This window comes from Diospyros lotus, chromosome 2 (genome assembly GCF_014633365.1).
Source record: "Diospyros lotus cultivar Yz01 chromosome 2, ASM1463336v1, whole genome shotgun sequence".
Lineage (NCBI taxonomy): Eukaryota > Viridiplantae > Streptophyta > Magnoliopsida > Ericales > Ebenaceae > Diospyros > Diospyros lotus.
Window position 1 is genome coordinate 3,267,125 of NC_068339.1, and position 21,728 is coordinate 3,288,852.

At 35.0% G+C, this 21,728-nt stretch overlaps 2 protein-coding genes across 2 annotated transcripts; both read right to left on the reverse strand.

The window, feature by feature from the left end:
- Nucleotides 1-386: 386 nt before the first annotated feature.
- Nucleotides 387-2,608, reverse strand: LOC127794235 (protein STRICTOSIDINE SYNTHASE-LIKE 12-like). The gene is made up of 2 exons (XM_052325180.1): nucleotides 2,580-2,608; nucleotides 387-927 (listed from the first exon to the last, which is right to left on the reverse strand). The coding sequence occupies exons 1-2, from the start codon at nucleotides 2,606-2,608 to the stop codon at nucleotides 387-389; spliced, it is 570 nt and encodes a 189-aa protein (XP_052181140.1).
- A 2,327-nt stretch (nucleotides 2,609-4,935) lies between these two features.
- LOC127794236 (protein STRICTOSIDINE SYNTHASE-LIKE 11-like) lies at nucleotides 4,936-11,329 on the reverse strand. The gene is given in 4 exon segments (XM_052325181.1): nucleotides 4,936-5,567; nucleotides 5,570-5,673; nucleotides 5,754-6,023; nucleotides 11,076-11,329. Coding segments are annotated over 4 exon segments (1,029 nt in total). The 3' UTR covers nucleotides 4,936-5,166.
- Between the last annotated feature and the right edge of the window lie 10,399 nt (nucleotides 11,330-21,728).

Below are 21,728 nucleotides of genomic sequence, written 5' to 3' on the forward strand. Positions count from 1 at the left end.
CAAAACCAATGAAATAAACAACCACTAAAGTGAATTGTCAATTCATAAGTCTTCTTAAGGATTAAATTGATATTGATTTTGGTTGTTCAATATTACTAATTGTGCTAACAATTTCAGAATACTTACTTGAATAATTATTTAAGGTGCATAAACATGCTCGACACTCAAACCACCATAAGTGACTTATTTTTATTTTAAAAACTCTAAGATCACCAATATGTATGATAAATAAGAACTTAAAATATTGACATTACATTAAATTTCAATTATCTGCATGAAATTATTTAACGAACCATCTCACATGATGTGAGACTTTTGTCAAATGGGGGTCGAAGGCATAAACAAACAAAACCGAGGGACACAAATACCAACATATATAAGAAGATTTAATTAGTAGCAATTGCTTGGGTAGCAGTCCGCATTGCAAGCTTAGGGCTTTTCGATTTTGTGTAGACACCAAGGATGCTAACAAAACCAGACGTAGGGTACAATGCCTCATTGTGCTCCACAACGCCAGTCATCGTCTTGTTATGGTATTGCTTGTCAAGATCCAACTCGGCTAGAACTACGCCATTTATATCCAACTTTTGAGCCAAAGGAGTAATCACCAGTGGCGTCGGGTTTGGACTCCTGGAAGCCATTGCCACCCAGAAAGCTCCAGAAGAAGTCCTCCTAATTTTGTATGGATTTCTTGGAAGGTTCAAGAAGACTTGTGAGGTATTAGCTGCAGAACCTCTTAGCCAAAATCTATGAACTCTCTTCATGTGATACTCCGAAACAAGCAAAAAGTTTCTGTGGGGACTAATTGAGACGCCAGTGGCTGCTCCAAGTCCTTTCATCAACACTGATAGTACTCGTTTGGTCCTGGGGTCATACCTCGGCAGCCTCCCAGTGAAGTCGTTCACAAATTGTGGTTCTGTATGGTTTCTGCCAGTAGAAATGCAATTTTGTTAACAACATTATTGTGTCATTCAAATAAATTAAAAAAAAAAAGTGCTTGATGTGACCATTGAAGTAAAATATTCTGTCTTTTCTTGCATTCCCACAAATGCCAAGCATTTGATATAAGATAAAAGGAAAAAAAAAAATCTTATTATCTCTAGAGTATGGGATTTTTTATTTTACGAGAATCAAGAGATATAAACTCTTATAAAAACTATACTTGAAGTTGAAAACTGTACTTCACTAATGTCTGTGAAATAAACGATGACTGTGAGGTGGTTCACGTCCATGCAACTGAGGAAGTGGAAGGTCACAGTTTCTGCACTTGAGTCAAGTAGGGTTTTAAGTTTTATATTGCATGAAAACGGAAATGGAAACGGAAAATATTTTCAATAAGAAACAAAAATATGAAAATGGATATTTTTATAAAAAAATAGACATAAATAAGATTCGAAACGAGAATAGGAAACGTTTCCAAAACGGAAAAATAACTCCTATGAGATGTTTGTGTGCAACATATATATATATATATATATATATAGTTGAAGTCCTCCAAGCGGTCCTACTACACCAAGTCCCAAGTAAGCTTCTTCTGCATTATAAAGGGTTCCCACTTCTTTGGTTGAAACTAAGGCTTGGGGGCATTCCACCGTATTGGTATCATGTCTATATATGTCAGTATTGCCATCACAAAGTTCTTTGGTCCTTCAAACAAAACGAAACAGACAACAAAAGTTTTGTTGAAGATATAGTATTAATTTCAAAGAGAGTGCTGCATATCATGATTTTTATCAATGGTTTAGTTAATATCCTTTTTAGTGAGAATTTATGGTATTATTGTATATGTCACTAGAGTCAACTTAAAACTCCTCTTGCTTTTGATTCTGTTACCAGCACAAAAAAATTCTAAAGAAACAGAAAACAATAGAAGTGTTTGCTGGCTCTTCGAGGGTCCAGAGTTCCTCCCAAACTCAAGTGAGCAAAATGCAATTTCTGATGATTTTATTCAATGACTTTCATAGTTTAAATACAGCAAATCTTTTGAGTAAAAATAGGAACTGCTAAACTGAAAATAAGGAAAAAAGATTGCAACCAACTACCACTATCAACTCCTCCCAAATAATAAGGAAATAAAACAGAAAATAACATCTAAAAACTAATAAATTCTATGACCTCAAGTCTAATGATCGTAACAGATTCATATTTATTTATGTCAAGAATAAGGATAATTATGGGAGGCCGGCCCTGCACTGTTGTTCCTCCAATGAAGAATGGTCAACCACTCGATCTCATGGACTTGGTCTCTTTAATCTATTCCACTTATTATTATACAATTTGGTGACTTTTTACTCCTTAATTTGGCACTTTAAAGTTCTTAATTAAAAGTGACCGCGTGAGACAATCATGATACCTAGTTGACAGCACCTCATTGGGTGTGGTGTTATCAGTCATGACACTTAGCATTACTCTTATTAAATTGATATAACAGGCCTGCTATGTTACCCACTGACGGGCAACATAGCAGGTGCTCGCCAGTGAAGGGGGCGCGGGCCCCATGCACGTGGGGCCCACCTCTGCGCATGGGCCCATGTGCATGGGGCCCGCACCCCTTCACTATCGGGCACTTGTTATGTTACCCGCCAGTGGGCAACATAACTGGCCTCATTGATATAAATATATATATATATATACATGCACACGAGAAAGGTTTCTAAATAAGATCACTCGATTGTCTCTTGTTCTTAGTTATTCGATCTTAGTCTCTCGGTCAGGACTTTAGTCTCTCGGGTCTCTCAATTTTGGTCAACTCTGATATTTTACTCTTGGTAATAAAATAGTTTTGATAATGACTATATGAAACTCAATCTCTACTATATGAGTTATATGAATGAGAAAATCAATCTCTAAGTTTGAAGCAAGATATGAAAATATATAAGAGTAATGTTAAGTATAGTTGAGTATGTTTTAAATTCATAATAAATTCTTTTTTGATAATCTCAACTTGCTTTTAAAAGAATAAAAAATGAGGATTTGTTAAGTTTTCAATGTTTTCAAAAGGATAGTCGACTATGTGGTTTAATGTTGTTAACTATGCCTAAATATAGTCGACTATGTTATAAGGATAGTCGACTATACTTGTTCAGTCTGTCGATTATATATGGTATCTGTCGACTATTTTTACATCTGTCGACTATCATGTAAGGATAGTCGACTATGACTTTTTTTCTGTCGACTATATTTGTTCATAAATTTCAAAATACTCTTCATATTTTTGCATCTGTCGACTATGTCTATGTGTCTGTCGACTATGAAAAATTTGTAGTCGACTATAATTTCTTGTCTGTCGACTATACCAAGTTTTATTTGATGAAATAATCGACTAATCTATTTTCTCTGTCAACTATGTGTTTCACAGAAACTTATAACGGTTAGTTTTTGACGCATTTAATGCTTGCCCAACCACCCACAATGGTCCAAAATTCAAACTTACCCACCATCAACTATAAATAGGTGGTTGAAAACGCATTGAAGGCTGCTGGAAAATATTGAATATCTTGATCTACCGTGCTTTCACTGTTACATCGAGCATTTAACTTTTTCTCTCTGTATTCTCATTTAAGAAGCTTTGATATCTTACTGTTCTATTCATTTTAAGCCTCGATCATTCATTTAAAGAGAGAACTTGTAACTAAGAGTTGTACTCTTAGAATCTCTATTTCAATTTCTGTATTTTACCTAACAGTAGTTAGAGGGCCCATTAAATTGGGAGGTTGTACATTACCTAGTCAAGGACTAGAGGACCTATTCGTATTGAGTAGGGGGTTTGATAGTGAAGTTGTTTTTAAAATTCTTAGTGGATAGCTAAGGCAGTAGACTAAGTTTAAAAAGCTGAACCACTATAAATCCATGTCTTCACTGCTTTCCATATTTTATTTTTTTTTGCTTATGTTTGCATTTCTGCTTCTATTGATTTTGTTTATTCATTGATAAAATTTTAATTTTATTCTATACCATACAAGAGTATTTCTGCTTCTCAAAAAAAAAATTTAATTATACCAATTCACCCCCTCTTAGTGTGTGTCATAGCAGTTCAATTCTATCAAACTTGGGTGAGCTCCCTCGATGACTTCATGCAGCTGTAGCTTGCTTTTGTAAATTCCTCTTTAAATAGGTTTTATGGACAACAACAAAAGTAATTTACAGCGAAGGATCAACCACCAAATCTTAAAAATGGAAAGATTGCTCACGACACCTAAAATTTAATTAAGATATCTTTTCGAACATATCATCTTTCATCTTCCTTTATTTATCATCTACAGTTAATTAATTTAAAATAAAGGAAACAAGCCTCCTGTTGCTGGTGATTCATATTTATTTCAATAATAACGATAATTATGCCAGCGCAGAGCAGAATGGTTGGTTGGGGGTCACTGTTCTTCCTCCAATGAATGCGATTTTAGAGGGGTGGGGTTTCACTGGAAGCAACTGAATTTTAATTTAATTTAATTTCATAGTGTCATTTGTTGATAAGAGAGGAAGACTTAATGGAATGGTCAACCACTCAATCTCATGGACTCTTGGTGATTTTTATTTACTTCTTAATTTCCTTAATTTGGCCCTTTAAATTTGTTAATTAAAAGAGAGAGAGAGAGAGCCGTGTGGAACAGATGGAAGGCTGGCTACCATTTTGTGAAACTGGTACAAGTACTAGACAGGCAAAATTAATAAATACATTTCATATACTAATTCTTCATAAATGTAAATGAATTAGATGCACATACATATATTTTTTTAATATTTGTACTATAGCTAAGACATTCTCATATAAACAAACCAAATAGCTATTTGTGGTGCCTTAATAATTATATTCACGAGGGGATCTATCCTCTTTCTGTTCTGTATTTTTTCTTCCTTCCTTCAACTTGGGGCCGGACTTCTAAGAAAGAAACTTATATATTACACTCCGACAGTAATGTATTATACTTGAGGATTTCATAAAAGGTGAAATTAATATGAAAGGGAAACACAAGAACACTTGCAGAAATACATATGAAAGTGCAATTTGGACGATTTAACGTTGTTTTCTGATCATCAGTTGTCACCCAAACACACATGAATCACAAGGCAGCATTTCCATGAAATTCTTTTTCATGCCATTATTTCAAGTTACGTTGCATGAATTTGACGTTATTTATGGTAACAGTTGCTTGGATGGCGGTCTAATTAAAGTGCAGGCGCGGAGGTCTCCCAGCACTTGTAGACGCCGATGAAGCTAACGTAAGCGGACGTCGGGTACAGTGCTCCCTTGTGCTCCACAACGCCGGTTATCACCTTGTTATGGTACTGCTCGTCCAGATCCAACTCTGCTACAACACCACCGTTCGAATTGAACTTTTGGGCCAAAGGAAAAACTTCAATCGGCGTTGCTTCTGGGTTCGAAGAAGCCATTGCCACCCAGAAGTCTCCTAAAGGTGTCCTCCGAATTTTTAATGGGTTTCTCGTAAGGTTCGCGAAGATTTCCGAGGTGCTAGCCCTGGAACCTCTCAGCCAGAACCTATGAATTCTCTTTGTGAGGAACTCCGACACAAGCAGAAAGTTTCCATTTGCACTGATGGCGACACCAGTGGCTGCGCGGATCCTTTCATCAACACGGATGCTCGTCTGGTCTCAGGGTCATAGCTTAGCAGCCTCCCGCTGGAGTCGTTGAAAAATCCTGGTTCTGTGTGGTCGCTGTTGAAGTAGCAGTCATAGGAATTAGAGAAACAAATCAAGTAATCAATTCAAACATTTGAAACTAGAATTATGGGTACCTTAGATCGTAAAATTGACTAACATCTGTGAAGTAAACGGTGCCAGTGAGCTGGTCCACGTCCACGCAGCTGAGGAACTGGAAGGCCACATTCTCTGCGCTTGAGGCGAGTAGGGTTGCAAGTCCTCCACAACGGCCTACTACTCGAAGCCCTAAATAAGAATCTGCAATGTAAAGCTGCCCAGTTCTGTAGTTGAAACTGAGGCTTAGAGGCTTTCCACATATTGGTCCGATATTTGGGTCAGTTGTGCCATCACAAAGTTCCTTGGTCCTGCAAACAAGACAAACCAAAAAAAAAGAGGCTTTTATTGAAGATTTAGTATTTCCTAAAGAGCGGCGCTGGTTATGTCATGATTTTTTAATTTTTTAATCTTATATTGGTTGTCTGTTATAGAGGTTATAGTTAGTATTGTTGTATAGTTGCTCGAATTAAAGTTTGACACAGAGAGGATTTCATCAAATAAAACCCAATTTGGGGATAGAAATATATATAAGATGTAACGCCCGTTTTCTCATAACGTGCATTAACTTGAAATTTTGAATTTTTTTTTTTCAACATCAAACACACAACATAAGTCTCTCGATACACGTACTTTTATTATAATTATTTCCCGACAATCTCGCTCGTACCTTCTTAGTATTTCAAAATTTAATAATTAATAGACTAAGACAGGTATTATCAATCACATCAGCAGAAGCAAGATCGAAACTTTAATGATATATAATCGACAATTCCTTTTACAATAACCAAATCGATGTTTCACATGAAAATATCAAAATATTACATAATCTCTAAATATCGTAATCATAGACAAAAACCTACGAAAACTAAACATAGCAGCTACATCTCAATGATATTCTTTCCCTTGGCGCCACTGCATTCACTTGAAACGTTTGAATATTCCAAGGACATAGTCCAATTAGATACTGAATCATTTAAGTGAGAGTTCAAAAATATTTTCATGCAGATATGCAAAGCCATATATAAAACCGATAAATCCTGACATGTCCCAGCCTAAGAAAATCCCACATAACACTTAACCCTAACCAAGGAAAATTCAATCTCTCTAAAAGGCGATACTACCACATTCACCCATTGGCAAACACAATCTTTCTTAAGAGGGACAATCTCGACATATGAACTCGGGAATCACCTCATTGTCATTGTTAGGCATTATGCTCATACTCAAAACCATTCTAAAACCCAACGCAACCCTAGCCCCAAGAGTGTCATATCAGTACTATCCCCAAAATTCACGACACCTCGACCTTAATGCTATTGCTCAAAGGAACCTGGGGTGGTGTCTACTCTCAGCCCCGCCACTTGAGTACCGTAAGGTGAAGTCCGTCTCAGCCCTGTCCCAAGTGGGTCACATGGCATTAACCCTTGGCACGCATTCCGAGTGCTAACACTCGAGAGCTACGTCACAAGTTAACAACCCACATCCCAAATGGACAACGTAACATGCCAATGCCGAAAAATCATAATATGCATAAAATCAACATCTCAATGTATGCAATTTACCGTACGAAATATAACACAGGTGCAAGTAATCATTTGTAAAACCATAAATAAACCTAGCCATGAGGATGAACACTCACAATAAACCATTCATATGCCACAAACGAGTTTTTCGATAGAACCACTCACCTCGAAGATATTTGGATTGTCTCGATCCTCGTGCACTGCCTCGATTCTCATGCCAGGCGTACTATAACTCAACCTTGTGCCTCAACGATGCCCTAGATATCGTATGCATTCAAAGGGAAATCAATATCTATTTTCCCAATTTTCTCATTATTTTTCTCTAATTTCTTCATATTTTTCTCTCGATAATTTCAAGTAAATACCTCTTCAAGAATTTTTTCTAAATTTTTCTCCACAAAAATTCATAAAACAATATTTATAAGCCTATGGAATTTTCTGGAAATTTTTCAGATTTTTCTCCTGTTTTCTCAAATTTCCATAATTACTTTTCCTTGAGAAAATTTATTTCTCATTGATTTCCTTCGAATCTACTTTAAGAAAAATCACCAAAACTCATAAAATAAATTCCTTATCCTTTTGGAATTTTTTCAGAATTTTATAAAAATCCCTCCTATTTATTTTCCATTTACATTCCCTTTCAAAAATCCAAAATAATTATCTCCTCAAGAAATTTTCAAGATAAAAATTTATCAAAATAAAATATTCATTTTCCTTGAATTTCTGGATATTTTTCCAGAATTTTATTTCCTTTATTTCTATTTTTTCTCGAATTTCCTATATTTTCAGCATTTAAAAAATACAGAAAATATCTCCGGTCATCTTCTCCGGCGACCTGCTCCGATGGCTGATCCGATGACACCACCTTGAAGCCCTCCTCAATTCGATCACAATGGCACCCTCATATGGCCGAAAAACTCACCGGAGATGGCCTGATTGGACGATTTATAGTCCGGCTCCGGCGTATTTCACAAAATTATTCAATGATGGTGGTGACACAAGAGTCAGGTTGGGACATCTTAGTAACTTCGAAGGGAATGTGAGCTACACATTCTATCGACGCATAAGTTCAAATGAAATAAGGCAAGCATTAAAAAAAATGAAAAATCATAAGGCAGTGGGACCAGATAATATACCAATAGAAGCATGAAAATGCATGGGAGAATAGGGCATCTCCTGGCTAACGCAACTATTTAACGCCATCCTTAAATCAAAAAAGATGCCAGATGAGTGGAGGAAGAGTACTTTGGTTCCTATATACAAGAACAAAGGAGATGTTCAAAACTGTGAAAATTATAGAGGAATTAAGTTAATGAGTCATACTATGAAACTCTGGGAGAGAGTAATAGAGCAGAGACTCAGAAAGGAAACAAAGGTGTCAGAAAATCAGTTTGGTTTTATGCCTAGTAGGTCAACAATGGAAGCTATATATTTACTGAGGCGTCTAATGGAAAGGTATCGAGATCATCAGAATGACCTACATATGGTGTTTATAGATCTAGAAAAGGCCTATGATATGATCCCTAGAGAAGTATTATGGAGGGTTTTAGAGAAGAAATGAGTCAAAATAGCCTATATACAAGCCCTTAAGGACATGTATCATGATGTAGAGACAAGGGTCTGAACATGCGGAGGGGATACTGAACCATTTACAACTACAATAGGACTGCATCAAGGTTCTGCACTAAGTCCATACCTATTTGCCCTAGTAATGGATGAACTCACTAAAGATATTCAAACAGATGTGCCATGGTGTATGCTATTTGCAGACGACATAGTATTGGTGGATGAAACAAAAGAATGAGTGAACACTAAGCTTGAGTTGTGGAGAAACAATTTAGAATCTAAGGGATTTAAATTAAGTAGAAAGAAAACAGAATATATGGAATGCAAATTTAGTAAAAATGCTAGAGTGGATGAAGTTATAATAAAATTAGAAGACCAAATCTTACAAAGAAAAGACCATTTTCGATATTTGGGATCAGTGATTCAAAAAAATGGAGAAATTCATGAGGATGTCGCACATAGAATTAAGGCAGGTTGGCTAAAATGGAGAAATGCATCGGGGGTGTTATGTGATGGTAAAATCCCATTAAAATTGAAAGAAAAATTTTATAGGACAACTATAAGACCAGTCTTGCTGTATGGCTCAGAATGTTGGGCAGTCAAATACCAACATAAGCAAAAGACGAGTGTAGCGGAGATGAAGATGTTAAGATTGATGTGCGGACATACAAGAAAGGATAAAATTAGAAATGAAGTTATTCGTAATAAGGTAGAAGTAGTGCCAATCGAGGAGAAGATGAGAGAGACTAGACTAAGATGGTTTGGTCATGTGAAAAGGAGACTAAGAGACGCTCCTGTGAGGAGAGTTGATGAAATGGAACAATTAGTCACAAAAAGAGGTAGAGGTAGACCCAAGAAGACTTTGGGAGAGACATTAAAATTTGATATGAAATATATGGATCTAAATGAGGATATGACCAAAGACAGAAATACATGGAAATCTAGAATTCATGTAGCTGACCCCACATAGTGGGATAAAGGCTGGATATGTTGTTGTTGTTGTTGTACAGTCGAATGCAAAAAACACCCCTATACCACTCAAAAAACTCTCAAAATCTCCGGAATTGCTTCTCACAACCTAGGGAATAAAAGCCCTTTATCCCCGACCTTTAATTCGCTCCCAAAAGTGAGAAATCCAAACTAAAATATTTGATGCAAACCCTCATGAAAACTCGGCTATTTATAACCAAATTCGTTCATTTTTCTGACCAATCAGAGGCCATTGCTTCACCCCTACACAACCTTGGTCATGCCCTATTGAAGAACAGCTGCAAATCTCCAGATTTTTCGGCCACAAATCGCAGCTAGATCTGCCATTTCTGAGCAGATTTTTTAAAATTGCACTTTAGCCCCTTAGAAACTTTCTTTTGCATTTTGGCCCTTATCCTCAAGCCCCTGATCTTTCTAGCACCATCACTAAAACCCTCAAGATTGGTACTTCTCATTTCTCCCTTGAAACTTCCAAAAAATTACCGTTTTGACCTCCCTCGGGCAAATTCAGAAAATTACACTTAGACCCGATTGATCATTTTGACCTTAAATCCACTTGATTCAACCCGAAATCACTTAAGGGTTGTTCTATACATCAAATATTAGTCATTGACATGCTCCATTGACTTTTCAGACGTCGTCTATAATAATTCGGTATTACGACCTAATCGGCAGCTGTATTTTTGCTGTACCGAAAATTGTTCCCGATCTCATTTCTTTGGATGCCATAATTCTTTTCTCATGACACTTATTACTGATGTACCCTTTTCTTTAGATATCTAAGTCACGGGGTACTTCCTCCCGTTGATTCGGTGAATTATTTTACTTTTAAACTCACTTTTCGGTATTTTATATTTGCCCAAATCACGCGATGACCTCACACAGATATGGGGTATTACATAAGAAGCCTAATCTCATTAATTAGAATTGTCACTTATAAGTAGGCATTCCTAATTTAATTGTCAGTAAATCACACCAATAATTTGTTACATGATGTAAGGAGGTTATTGAGGGTGTGCCGGTGCCTGTTGAGAGAGAATCTCACAACCAAATAAGTAGAGTCAAGTGTAATTAAGTGCCCAATTATTTGGATTAGAGAATATTAATGTAGGGATTTTGTAACTTTTCCATGCAAAATTACATTAATCAATGGATTCTGTTTGTAGTGAGTTCACCAAGGTAAACATTAGAATTAATAAAGCTCGTTATTTTAGGGTTTAGGTTTTGAATGAAAGATCAAAAAGCTCGTGGTTTTATAGATTAGGAGAAAAGTGATTGTACCTATTTGGAGAAGTATAGGCAAAATCAACAAAGCCATCGTCCGGACCAAGCCACTTGAGGATTCTACCATCTGCAACACCAACGTAAGGCCCTCCTCCGAACAAGTCGAAAGCGATGGCCGCCGGCCCAGTGGCCGTCGGTGGAAGTGCTATTCTGCTGAAGGATGCATATTGGTCACCGCCGGAGACGACACGACCGATCGAGGAAGAGAATAGAAAGAAGAACAATACAGAGATCACTAAGCTGAACTCCATATTTCAGATCAACCAGAAAGCTTAGTTAACCATGCAATCCACATGCTCGTATATGTAGGGTCATTTGGAATTAGTTAATCATTTGGCTTAATTAAGAATGACAAGAGGGTGTGGGTTAGGAGTAATTTTAGCCCTTCATGCACCCATACCCACGTGCGATTACTTCTTTTCTTCTCCATTAGCCAACTTAATTTCTGGGACAAAATTTTAAATTCGTCGACTGTCGAATACTTAATACTCATCAGAGGGAGTAAAAGTCCCATTTTCTTAGCAATCTTTGTCCATTGGTCAGTCACTCTCTTTTCTATTCTCAATTGATCAGCATGGTTGGCGCTTGCACGCTATGCGTATGGCATTATAAAAAAGAAAAGTCTAAGCTGATTATATAATTAACGAAATCGTATTTATGATATTTTATGACACTTTCACAGAAAAAAAATGATATATTAATACATAACTATTACAAATGAGTGTCGAAATAACATTTTCATAAAATGAAGCCACGGGGGATCACTCTTCTTTACGTTCCTTTTACTCAAGTGACTAAGCAATTTCTAGTTTTAATATGAATTGACGTAGCTATATGGTTTAGAACTTGTGGGTTTATACACTTGGCGGCCGTGAAAAGGAGGAGTTTAAGCAGCTTAAAAACAAGCCATTTGGTGGCCATAAATACCTTCTTCCTTGGGTTACTTAATAATGGGGCTTAAATTCATCCTCCGTTCATATATTTTACTCAAATGATGAGATAGAAAAATGAGAACTAGCAAATATCACAGGTTTCTTTCTTCTTCTTCTTGCTTCGTTCAACGTCGGGGCTTCTTAGAAAGGCAATGCCATAAAATTTGTGCTGCAACCATTTTTTTCTTGTCTTTGGGTGCAAAACCCTACAAATGACGAAATATCACATTTACAAATACAACAAGACCCACTAGTAGGCAAGCAAGATTCACCAGGCCATTATATTGATAACGACATATAAAAAATTAAATGAGAAAAATAATAATAATTCCATCACAAGAGGATAATTCATTAGATAAAGTAAATTAATTGGATTTAGATAACTAATCACATCATATACCCGGACTATAGTCATTGAGGTGTGGAACACGTGATTCACAACTACAATGATCTAAATATATCTTTTTACTTACAGATTATTGATAGTGATTCATGAATCACTGAACTAGAATTGCTAATGGTTGCTTATTTACAAACACCGAATTACAATTATAACGGGATTAGATTTAAAAATCTATTATAATCTCTTAATTAAAATCATCATTTGATAAAAATAATAAAGATTATATGAGAGGTGTTCTTTCTCATTAAATAATTTTATTAAAAAATAACAATATTAATCAAAGTAGAACATAAGGAGTTATCCTAACACAAATATAGCATCCTATGCCTAGCAAAATAAAAATAACCACAAAATGTCATCTTCGTCGTCATCGTTGCAGCATTCACGGCAAATCAAGGGCACTGACCAAATCAAAAGATTCAAAACAACAAAACTTAGCCCTTTTGTCATAGTTGAGTCTTGGCCTAAGCTCTTAGGCTCACTACGTATGTGTCCTGGTGGAAGGCTGGTCTATTAGCATCTGACCTTAACTGGACTTGAGCCATCTTATGATGAATCTTATTATTTATAAAATAAATTTTAGCCCAATTTTTATTCTCTCTCTATTCCAATTCGATATGTCGTCTCGAATTTTAGAACATTGTAACAAAGGGAAGTTTTATTTCTTGAGTGCATGCCACAAGGCATGGCTTATTGGACCACCAATCGCTCAAGCTGAGCAGGATGATACAAGAGCGTAACAATACTTCCATATATTTAGTTACCGGAACTTGCTCCGGGCTTTAAATGGCGGTTTCCGGCCCCATCACCGGTAAACACCAACGAAGTTAACTCCGTCAACTCGAGTGCCGGTGTATAACGCCCCATTCTGCTCAAGAACAACGCTCACAGTCTTGTTTTGATACTGCGTCTCGAAATTCGCTTGTGTAAAAACCATGCCAACGATGTTGATCTTTTGCGCTAGCGGTATAAAAACTAGCTGCGGCTGTTGGTTGGTCAGCCTCATCGCCACCCAAAAGTCATCTAGCCCTGCCCTCTTGATCTTCAAAGGGTTTCCGGGGAGGTTCAAGAAGACCTCCACTGTGTTGGCCCTCGGACCCGTCAACCAGAACTTCTGAATTCTCCGGTTGTTGTACTCTGCAATGAGAAGAAATGAGCTGTCGGGGCTGGCCGCTACGCCGGTCGGTCGGCCAAGCCCTCTTAGTAGCACCTTCAACTGTCTGGTCCCTGGGTTATAGCTCATTAGCCTTCCTGTTGAGTCTCTCTCAAAATTTGGATCTGTGATGTTTCTGTAAAAATCCAAAAAAATAGAAGACAAAAATATGTCATGATCATGGCGATAATTTACTCTGAGTTACAACCAGAACATGTTCAAAAGAAATAAATGACATTGATTTGTACCTTAGCTCGAAAGTTTGACTAGCATCTGTGAAGTAAACCACTCCATTAGTCTGACTAACATCAATGGCACTAAGGAAGCGGAAAGGCACACCTTCTGCAGCCGTAGCAAGACTGGTGGCAAGGACGCCGCCCGGACCTACTACACTGAGCCCCAAATAAGCATCTACAATGTAGAGTTGGCGGGTTGCATAGTTGAAGCTAAAGCTGAAGGGCTTCCCGCATATCGGTCCTAAATTCGGATCAGTTGTACCATCACACAGCTCATTACTCCTGCAACAACAACAATTAATAATCATAATAACGTATTAACAGTATACGAGATCAATTATAAAGAATTCTAATTTAACATCCATTTCTAGCTCTCACTGGCCGTCGTATATCGGTTACCTTTTCGGCGACGTAGAGGCAAAAAAGGAGAACTCAGCCGTTGGACCCGGCTTCTTGAGAATTCTACCATCGGCAACCCCGACGTAAGTCCCCCGCCCACCAGTGGTAGATCGAATGCGATGGCCACAGGACTTGCAGCCGGCGATGGCAAAGGGATGGAGCTAAAGGTTGAATATGGCTGCTGGGAGTGCACCCCAATGGGGGGAAGAGAATAGAAAGATGAGAATAGAGAGCATGATGGCCAACTCTGTTTTGGGACTCAAGATGGTTTCCATATTGAAACAGGTGAGACAGCTTGAAGCTTCCCAAGTTCTTGCCATCGCAATTTATAGGGGCTTTTGCCTCCTTGGTTTGACAATTTATAGGGGCTTTTATGGTTTTTGTAATTGTTGATTTGTAGTATAATACTCTACTTAATTAATATACTGTTAAGCTTAATAAAAATAAATTGAGGTTAGTCCCTTAATCATTCTCGATCCCAATCCTGATCCCAATCCAACCGTTAACATTGATCTATATATGATCTTCTTTCTTTTTCTATTCAATATATACTCCAATATTCGTATTTCAAAATTTTGATTTTCATTACCATAATTAGCTCTTTAAACTTGTAAAAATGTGATGTGCAAAAGACAACATTGATAATTGCTCTATCTTGAGGAAAAAAATAAAAAACTTAAAAATATAATAGTGATTGAGTGGTATGACGTAATAATGCCAAGCTTATGGACAAAATCGAGCAACAACCTTACTAAATTAAAGTTCAACCAATCTGTCATATTGTGGTGTATTTGTCACTCAAAATTCTTATCCCCATCTCTCTCTCATAAGATAATTTTCAATACATCTTCATTTCTATTATTTCCCCAATTTTCGCCGAATTCATTGACGCTTGCATCCATATCTTCACTGTCCAAATCTTCCACATCTGTGTTCCACGCACGTACATATATATTGATAAACTAAGCCAGCTACAAAAGCAAACATATTTTCTCTTATTACTACACACGCCATATTTATTACGAGTATACTACTAAATGTATCCAAAAAGTACACTAATTGTAGGTACGGGAGAGTAAAAATTCAGTTTGGTTATTTTTTCTTTAAAGTTCAATTTTTGGTCTGATTTTTTAATTGAAAAAATCAAACTAATTGAACCAACCGAACTTTAAAATGATGTTATTTTAATATTTATAAAACGACGTCAATTTTTTTTAATTTTGTGCATTTTCTATTGGTTACTTCAAATTTTTTGGAATTCTTCGATTTAATTCGTTTCGGTTTATACAATTTGAGTTTAGTTTTTTTAGTTATCGATTAGTTCGATTTTTTCGGATTAATCAATTGGCTCGATTCAATTTTTTTCATCAATTTAATTTAATCAATTAGTGAATTTCAATTGATTTAGTAATCGAACTAATCGCCTGCACACTACATTTATGTTCCAACGACAGTTAGTGACTTTCAATGTCTAACATCCCCCTGTTGTTGTACTTTTTGTATATTAATTTTGATGATAAAAAATATATATGGACTTAATCCCTAAGTCATAAGTCAAAATTATGATTTTCAACATATATCAATTTCAATATCAAATATTATTTTATTCAAATGAAAACCAAAATAGTTTTATATGGAGATTTGCAAAACCAAGTATTATGATTTAAAAGAATCTATCCTAAAGTGATTTTCAAAATTAGCCTTGAAATCATTAGTCAAAATATTCTAAGGCAAAAGACCAACTAGAACATGTTTTTGAAAATGTGTTCATTTTGAAAAACTATCTCTCGGTATTTTGATATCTAATATCTATTGGTGTTAAAACGATTTTTAATGAATTTTTCATTAAATAGAAAATATATATTTTGGAGGTGCTAATATTGATAAATTTGAGTTAATTGTACTAAAATCCAAATTCTACTTTCTTATAGTTATGGATTTTGATTTTCTAAATATTTTATTGAATCCAAATAGGGGTACTTTATTATTTATATTTATGTATTAAAGTAAATGGAATGTAAAATATAAATAAAAAAATGTGGACATTTACTTAAACTAAATAAATGTAAATATACTATGATGTATACATGTTGTGGATTGTGTTTTCAAGTATATTATTCTTAAAATCTGTCATGTTTCTGTGCATGTTTCGAAATCCTTTTGAAAAGGTTTTCAATAATTTTTGTGTATGCTATTTCGAAACATCTTTGCAATGCATGTATTTTCAAACCAGGTTTTGAACTATGTTTCGAAACTTATATGTCATGTTTCAAAACCTCATTTTCAGAAAAGTATGTTTCGAAACATATATATATATCATGTTTCGAAACCTCTAACATTCTGTCAGCAGATCATTTAAAAACCGAAATGCATTTGTTTTGTAATTTTGTTTTTATCAATATCATTTCTTTAATGCATTCTCCATGCTAATGACATTCAAATTTAAATTTGAAAATGGAGATCATTATTTAATCCTTGTGCCCATAAGATTCTTTAGAATCTATCTCCCATTATATTCTATCTTGAAGTGCTTATTATCCAACTGTAAAAGGCTATATGTTTCAAAACCTTAGTGTATTTCTGTGATGTCTCGAAACCTATTAAGTATGTTTCGGAATCTACTTTTTTGTCTTCTCTCTAACGGTTATAAACAGTCAGATTGTTATACCTTTATATAAATAATAGGAATTTGAAGATAATAAAAGATTGATCAAGCAAAAACAAGAGAGCACACACTAGATACACACACTCAAGCACAAGAGGAGATTAAAATGTTTGGTTGAGCTTTCAAAGAAGATCCACACACATCTTTCTCTTGTGCATTGAAAGTGAGAAGGAGAAGCAAGCTGAAACAAGAAGTTTCATCCTTCTAGCTCTCTTCATCTTAAGCCGGTATAAAGGTTTGTACATCCTCCGGTAAGACATTTATTGCTCATTGGGTTGTAAAAGATAAAACGTTATTTATCTTGTAAATGTTGTAAATGTTTGAGTTAAGCCTAAAACTTATTGTGTTAAAGGTTCGAGTTTAGCTTTAAAACTCACTTGGTGTAAGATTTGAGTTAAGCCCGTAAAAACTCACTTGGTGCTAGATTTGAATTGAGTCCATAAAAAATCACTTTGTAAAGTTTTAGGGTGAACCGTAGTAAAACCCTTGTTGTGGTTGATCACTAGTAAAAATTGATTGGGATTGAAAAATCTTTTAAATGGGTAAACTTGAAAGTAGTAGACTAGGCGGGATGCTGAACCACTATATATCTTATGTACAAGTGTTCTTTAGTTTTTGCTTATCATTATTGCTTATTGCACATGCTTTCATAAGTTTTGTTATCAAAGTCTAAAATAAAGTTTTTTTTGAGTTTAATCGTATACATACATACAAACATATCTTTGATATACGTACATTTGATATACTCTTATTTATGTATATCATCTTTGTTAAAGATCATTAGTTTTGAAATATAAGATAAAAGATTTCGAATCAAGCAAAATAATAAAGTAGATTTCGAAACATATATTTTATATTTCGAAACTTGCAAAACAAAAAGTCTTATTTCGAAACATAACATTTATATTTCAAAACCTAGTATTTTACCATCAATCAAAGTTTTAAATTTTCAAAAATTTATATAAATTCTAATTCACCCAAGAGGATATATTTGCCATCATTAGGAACTAACACCCCCACCCGCGATCGGATTACCTTAGCAATACTAGTTCAATGGCCATCGATGGTAGCAGCCAGCCAAACTCACAATATTTATTTTTTGTTTTTCTATTATGTTATAATTAGAGGAGAAAAAGAGTGATAAATAAGAGTGAAAAATAATAGTGAAATGGGTATTTCATATTTAATAAGTACGACTACTAAGTCAGTGCATAATCTTTCAAAATTAAAGAAATATTTTTTAAATTTCCCTTAACCTTTATAAAATATGAGTGTACTGAATTAATCCTTCTGTTGTTAATCACCGAAGGGTTAAAAAAAAAAAAAAATCAAACCTTGTGTTGGGAAATATAATATTGTATTGCAGTTGCCCAACACACTCGCATTCTCCACTTCTATATCATCATCTTCCCGTGTTTGCTGCCTTATCTTTGAATTTCAGTGCTATTTGCCCATCCATACCACATATGTAAACACACACACACACACACACACATAAGCTCTCCCATGCCTCTTCTCCCAATTATTCCCCTCCCTTTTCGTCTTATAATTAATTAAATAAATAATATAGCAAAGTATATATGGATATGGATGTATATAGATCAAACATATATATGTGTGTGTGTGTGTGTGTGAGTTGGATATGGATAAACTTGAAGCAGATGTGTCAATTCTTATTTATGATATTAGAAAAAAAAAAAAAAACATTCTACTCTTGAAAAATTAGATGATGAATTGATGCATAAATGAGATGATGGCAAGATCTTGTGATGTTAATTATGAAAACCGCAATGGGAGATCAATATGTTGATGCATTTCATGGAAGGGTTCTTAACTAATGTCGGTAGAAATACAATTTTGTTAACAGCATTGTATCATTCAAATGAAAAAAAAAAAAGTGCTTGATGTGACCATTGAAGTCAAATAATCTGTCTTTTTCTTGCATTCCTATAAATGCCAATCATTTGACATAAGATAAAAGGGAAAAAAAAAAAAACTTATTATCTAGGGTATGAAATTTTTTATTTTACGAGGATCAACAGATATAAATTAAGTAGTATAAAAACCGCACTTGACGTTGAAAACTTCACTAATATTGTCTGTGAAATAAAAGATGCCTGTGAGCTGGTCCACATCCATGCAACTTAGGAACTGCAATGCCACATTTTCTGTACTTGAGCCAAGTAGGGTTGCAAGTCCTCCAAGCGGTCCTACTACTCCTAGTCCCAAATAAGCATCTTCAATGTAAAGGTTCCCACTTCTTTGGTTGAAACTAAGGCTTAGGTCCCACACATATATTGGTGTCATGTCCATATCAGTATTGCCATCACAAAGTTCCTTGGCCCTTCAAACACAACAAAGGTTTTCTTGAAGATATAGTATTTCCTATAGAGTGCCGCACATCATGATTTTATCAATAGTTAGCATTTTTTAGTGCAAAATTATGGTGTTACATACTTTATTAGAGTTAACTTAGATCTCGTGCTATTATATGGGCACAAGTATAAGGGATGTAGATTTTTCATCCAAAATGTGTGCATGAATACAAAGGAAAGGAGTTTGTCATTACAATTCTATACCGTAGACTAATTGGGAAGGTCTTAATAGTTATATTATTTGTTCTATTAAATTCATAAATTACCTTTAGATAACACTTCTAAATGAAGATTGTAGCATTATAAGTAGTATTAAAATTAATTTAGAACCACAAGTATGTAGGCGTTTATTAAGAAGGTATTTTGAGATTGATATGAGTCAAAATATAAATTTTTCATGTCAACACCAAGAACTTAAAAAATAAAAAAATTATTATAGCCCGATGTTGTATTAGTAGTCTAACTAAATGAGTGGGGTTCCAAGTTAAGGAGAAGGACGATCACCTGTTTGGAAAAGTATAGGCGAAGTCAACAAAGCCATGGTCTGGACCAAGCCACTTGAGAATCCTACTATCTGCAACACCAACGTAAGGCCCTTCGCGGAGGCAACAGCCCCGGGGCCGGTGGCCGTCGGTGGCAGCGGTATTGTGCTGAAGGATGAGTATTCGTCGTCGTAGGGAATATATACGACCAAGCGACGAAGAGAATAGAACGAAAAACATAGAGAGCAGCAGCCGCATGGCTGCCGCTTTGAACTCCAATTTACAGAAACGAAAAGGCTTGAAAATGAATGTCTCAGCGTTGGTGTACATATAGAGACATTTCCAACTTATGAATGACCCAATATTTGCATGGTGAGATTAATCCATCTGGCTTTTTTTCTAATTAATTAATTAATTAACAAGCATGTGCTATGTTGAAAACATTTTAAAAACAATTTTTATGGTGAGTATAATACACTTTTGGTAGGTTTTGATATATAATGATATCATTAGTTACTTTATTTTTAAATTTAAAGTAATTTTATAGTGCCTGACCAACCGAACCTTAAAAGTAAAATAATTGTTCACGAGACCAAAAAAAAGACATTATTTCGAACACCTCAACTTTCATCTTACTCTATTTATCACTTAAGGTTAATTAATTTAAAATTATGGAAACAAGCAACTGAATTATTATATATATATATATATATATTTAGTCATTTGACTAAATTAGATGCTAATTATTATAGTATTTGAACCTGAAAACTTACATTTAAACTGGTTTCAATTTTTTTTTTCTGTAATTGAGAAATTTATATCACAAAAAAAGAAAAATTATACACAAACAACGTTTGGGTATATATTGAACAATAAATAAAAGAATAAGAAAAACTAAATATAGACCGGAGATATGAGACTCAAAGGGCAAAAACCCCAAAGAAGTTATAGGCTATTTGAGACAGATTAAGGGAAGGCGTCGTAAGTGGACCAAAGACAATCCCTGAAGAGATTGTAAGAATTGAGAGTAGATATGTACATTCTAACAGTGTTCTTGATCAGATGAGTCAATTGATCTGTCGAACGCTCTTGACTACGGAAACACTTATTATTGTGTTTATGCTAGATGTAATAGACCATCTCTTGAAGAACAAGCCACTTACCCACCTGTCACAGACCTTGCCACTCCATTCTGAAGGCCCAACATATCCCTCGATCCTAGTGGCACTAGCGACAACCAAATTTAACGTATCTCTAGAAGAGAAGGAAGTTCCATTTCAAATAAAGGGACTCAGAATATGTAACTATGCCATTCTGCAATTGTGTGACATAAGAAACATCCATTTGGAAAGGCAAGTACACATTGAGGCGATTAAGAGTTAGTTCGAAACCTATTATATGGAGGGTTTTTTTTTTTGTAGAATTTTTTTATCTAATTTATTATTAATTTAGAACTTGTGCGTTTATACATTTGGTGGCAGTGAAAAGGAAAAGTTTAAGCAGCTTAAAAACAAGCAATTTGGTGGCCATACTTCTTCAAATGTGAGTTACTGGCAATTCTTAATAATGTGGCTTACATTCATCTTCCCTTCATTATACTCAATTGAGATGGAAAAATGAAAACTACCAAAAGGCAAAGGTTTCTTTCTTTTTCTTCTTCTTCTTCTTCTTAGAAAGGAAATGCCATAAGATCGGTGCTGCAGCCATTTTTTTTTTTTTCTTAGGGTGTCAAACCCTACAAATGACTAAATATCACATTTACAAATACAACAAAACCTACCAATACGTAAACAAGATTGACCAGTCTATTATTTGAATAAAGACATATAATAAATAAATAAATAAATAAAGATTCTAGAAATAATTCCCTAGGTAAAGTACATTAATTAAGTGAGCCTATATGTTCCATCTTATGATGAATCTTATTATTTATAAAATTAAATTTTAGTCCAATTTTTGTTCTCGCTTTATTCAAATTCGATATGTCGTCTCGAAATTTAGAACA

Excerpts from the sequence above, each read along its gene's own strand:
- LOC127794235 (XM_052325180.1), bottom strand. The coding sequence starts at position 2,608 with ATGAGGCCAGTTATGTTGCCCACTGGCGG. Across the intron at positions 928-2,579 it reads GTTATGTTGCCCACTGGCGG|AAACCATACAGAACCACAAT; the intron begins GTAACATAACAA and ends TTCTACTGGCAG.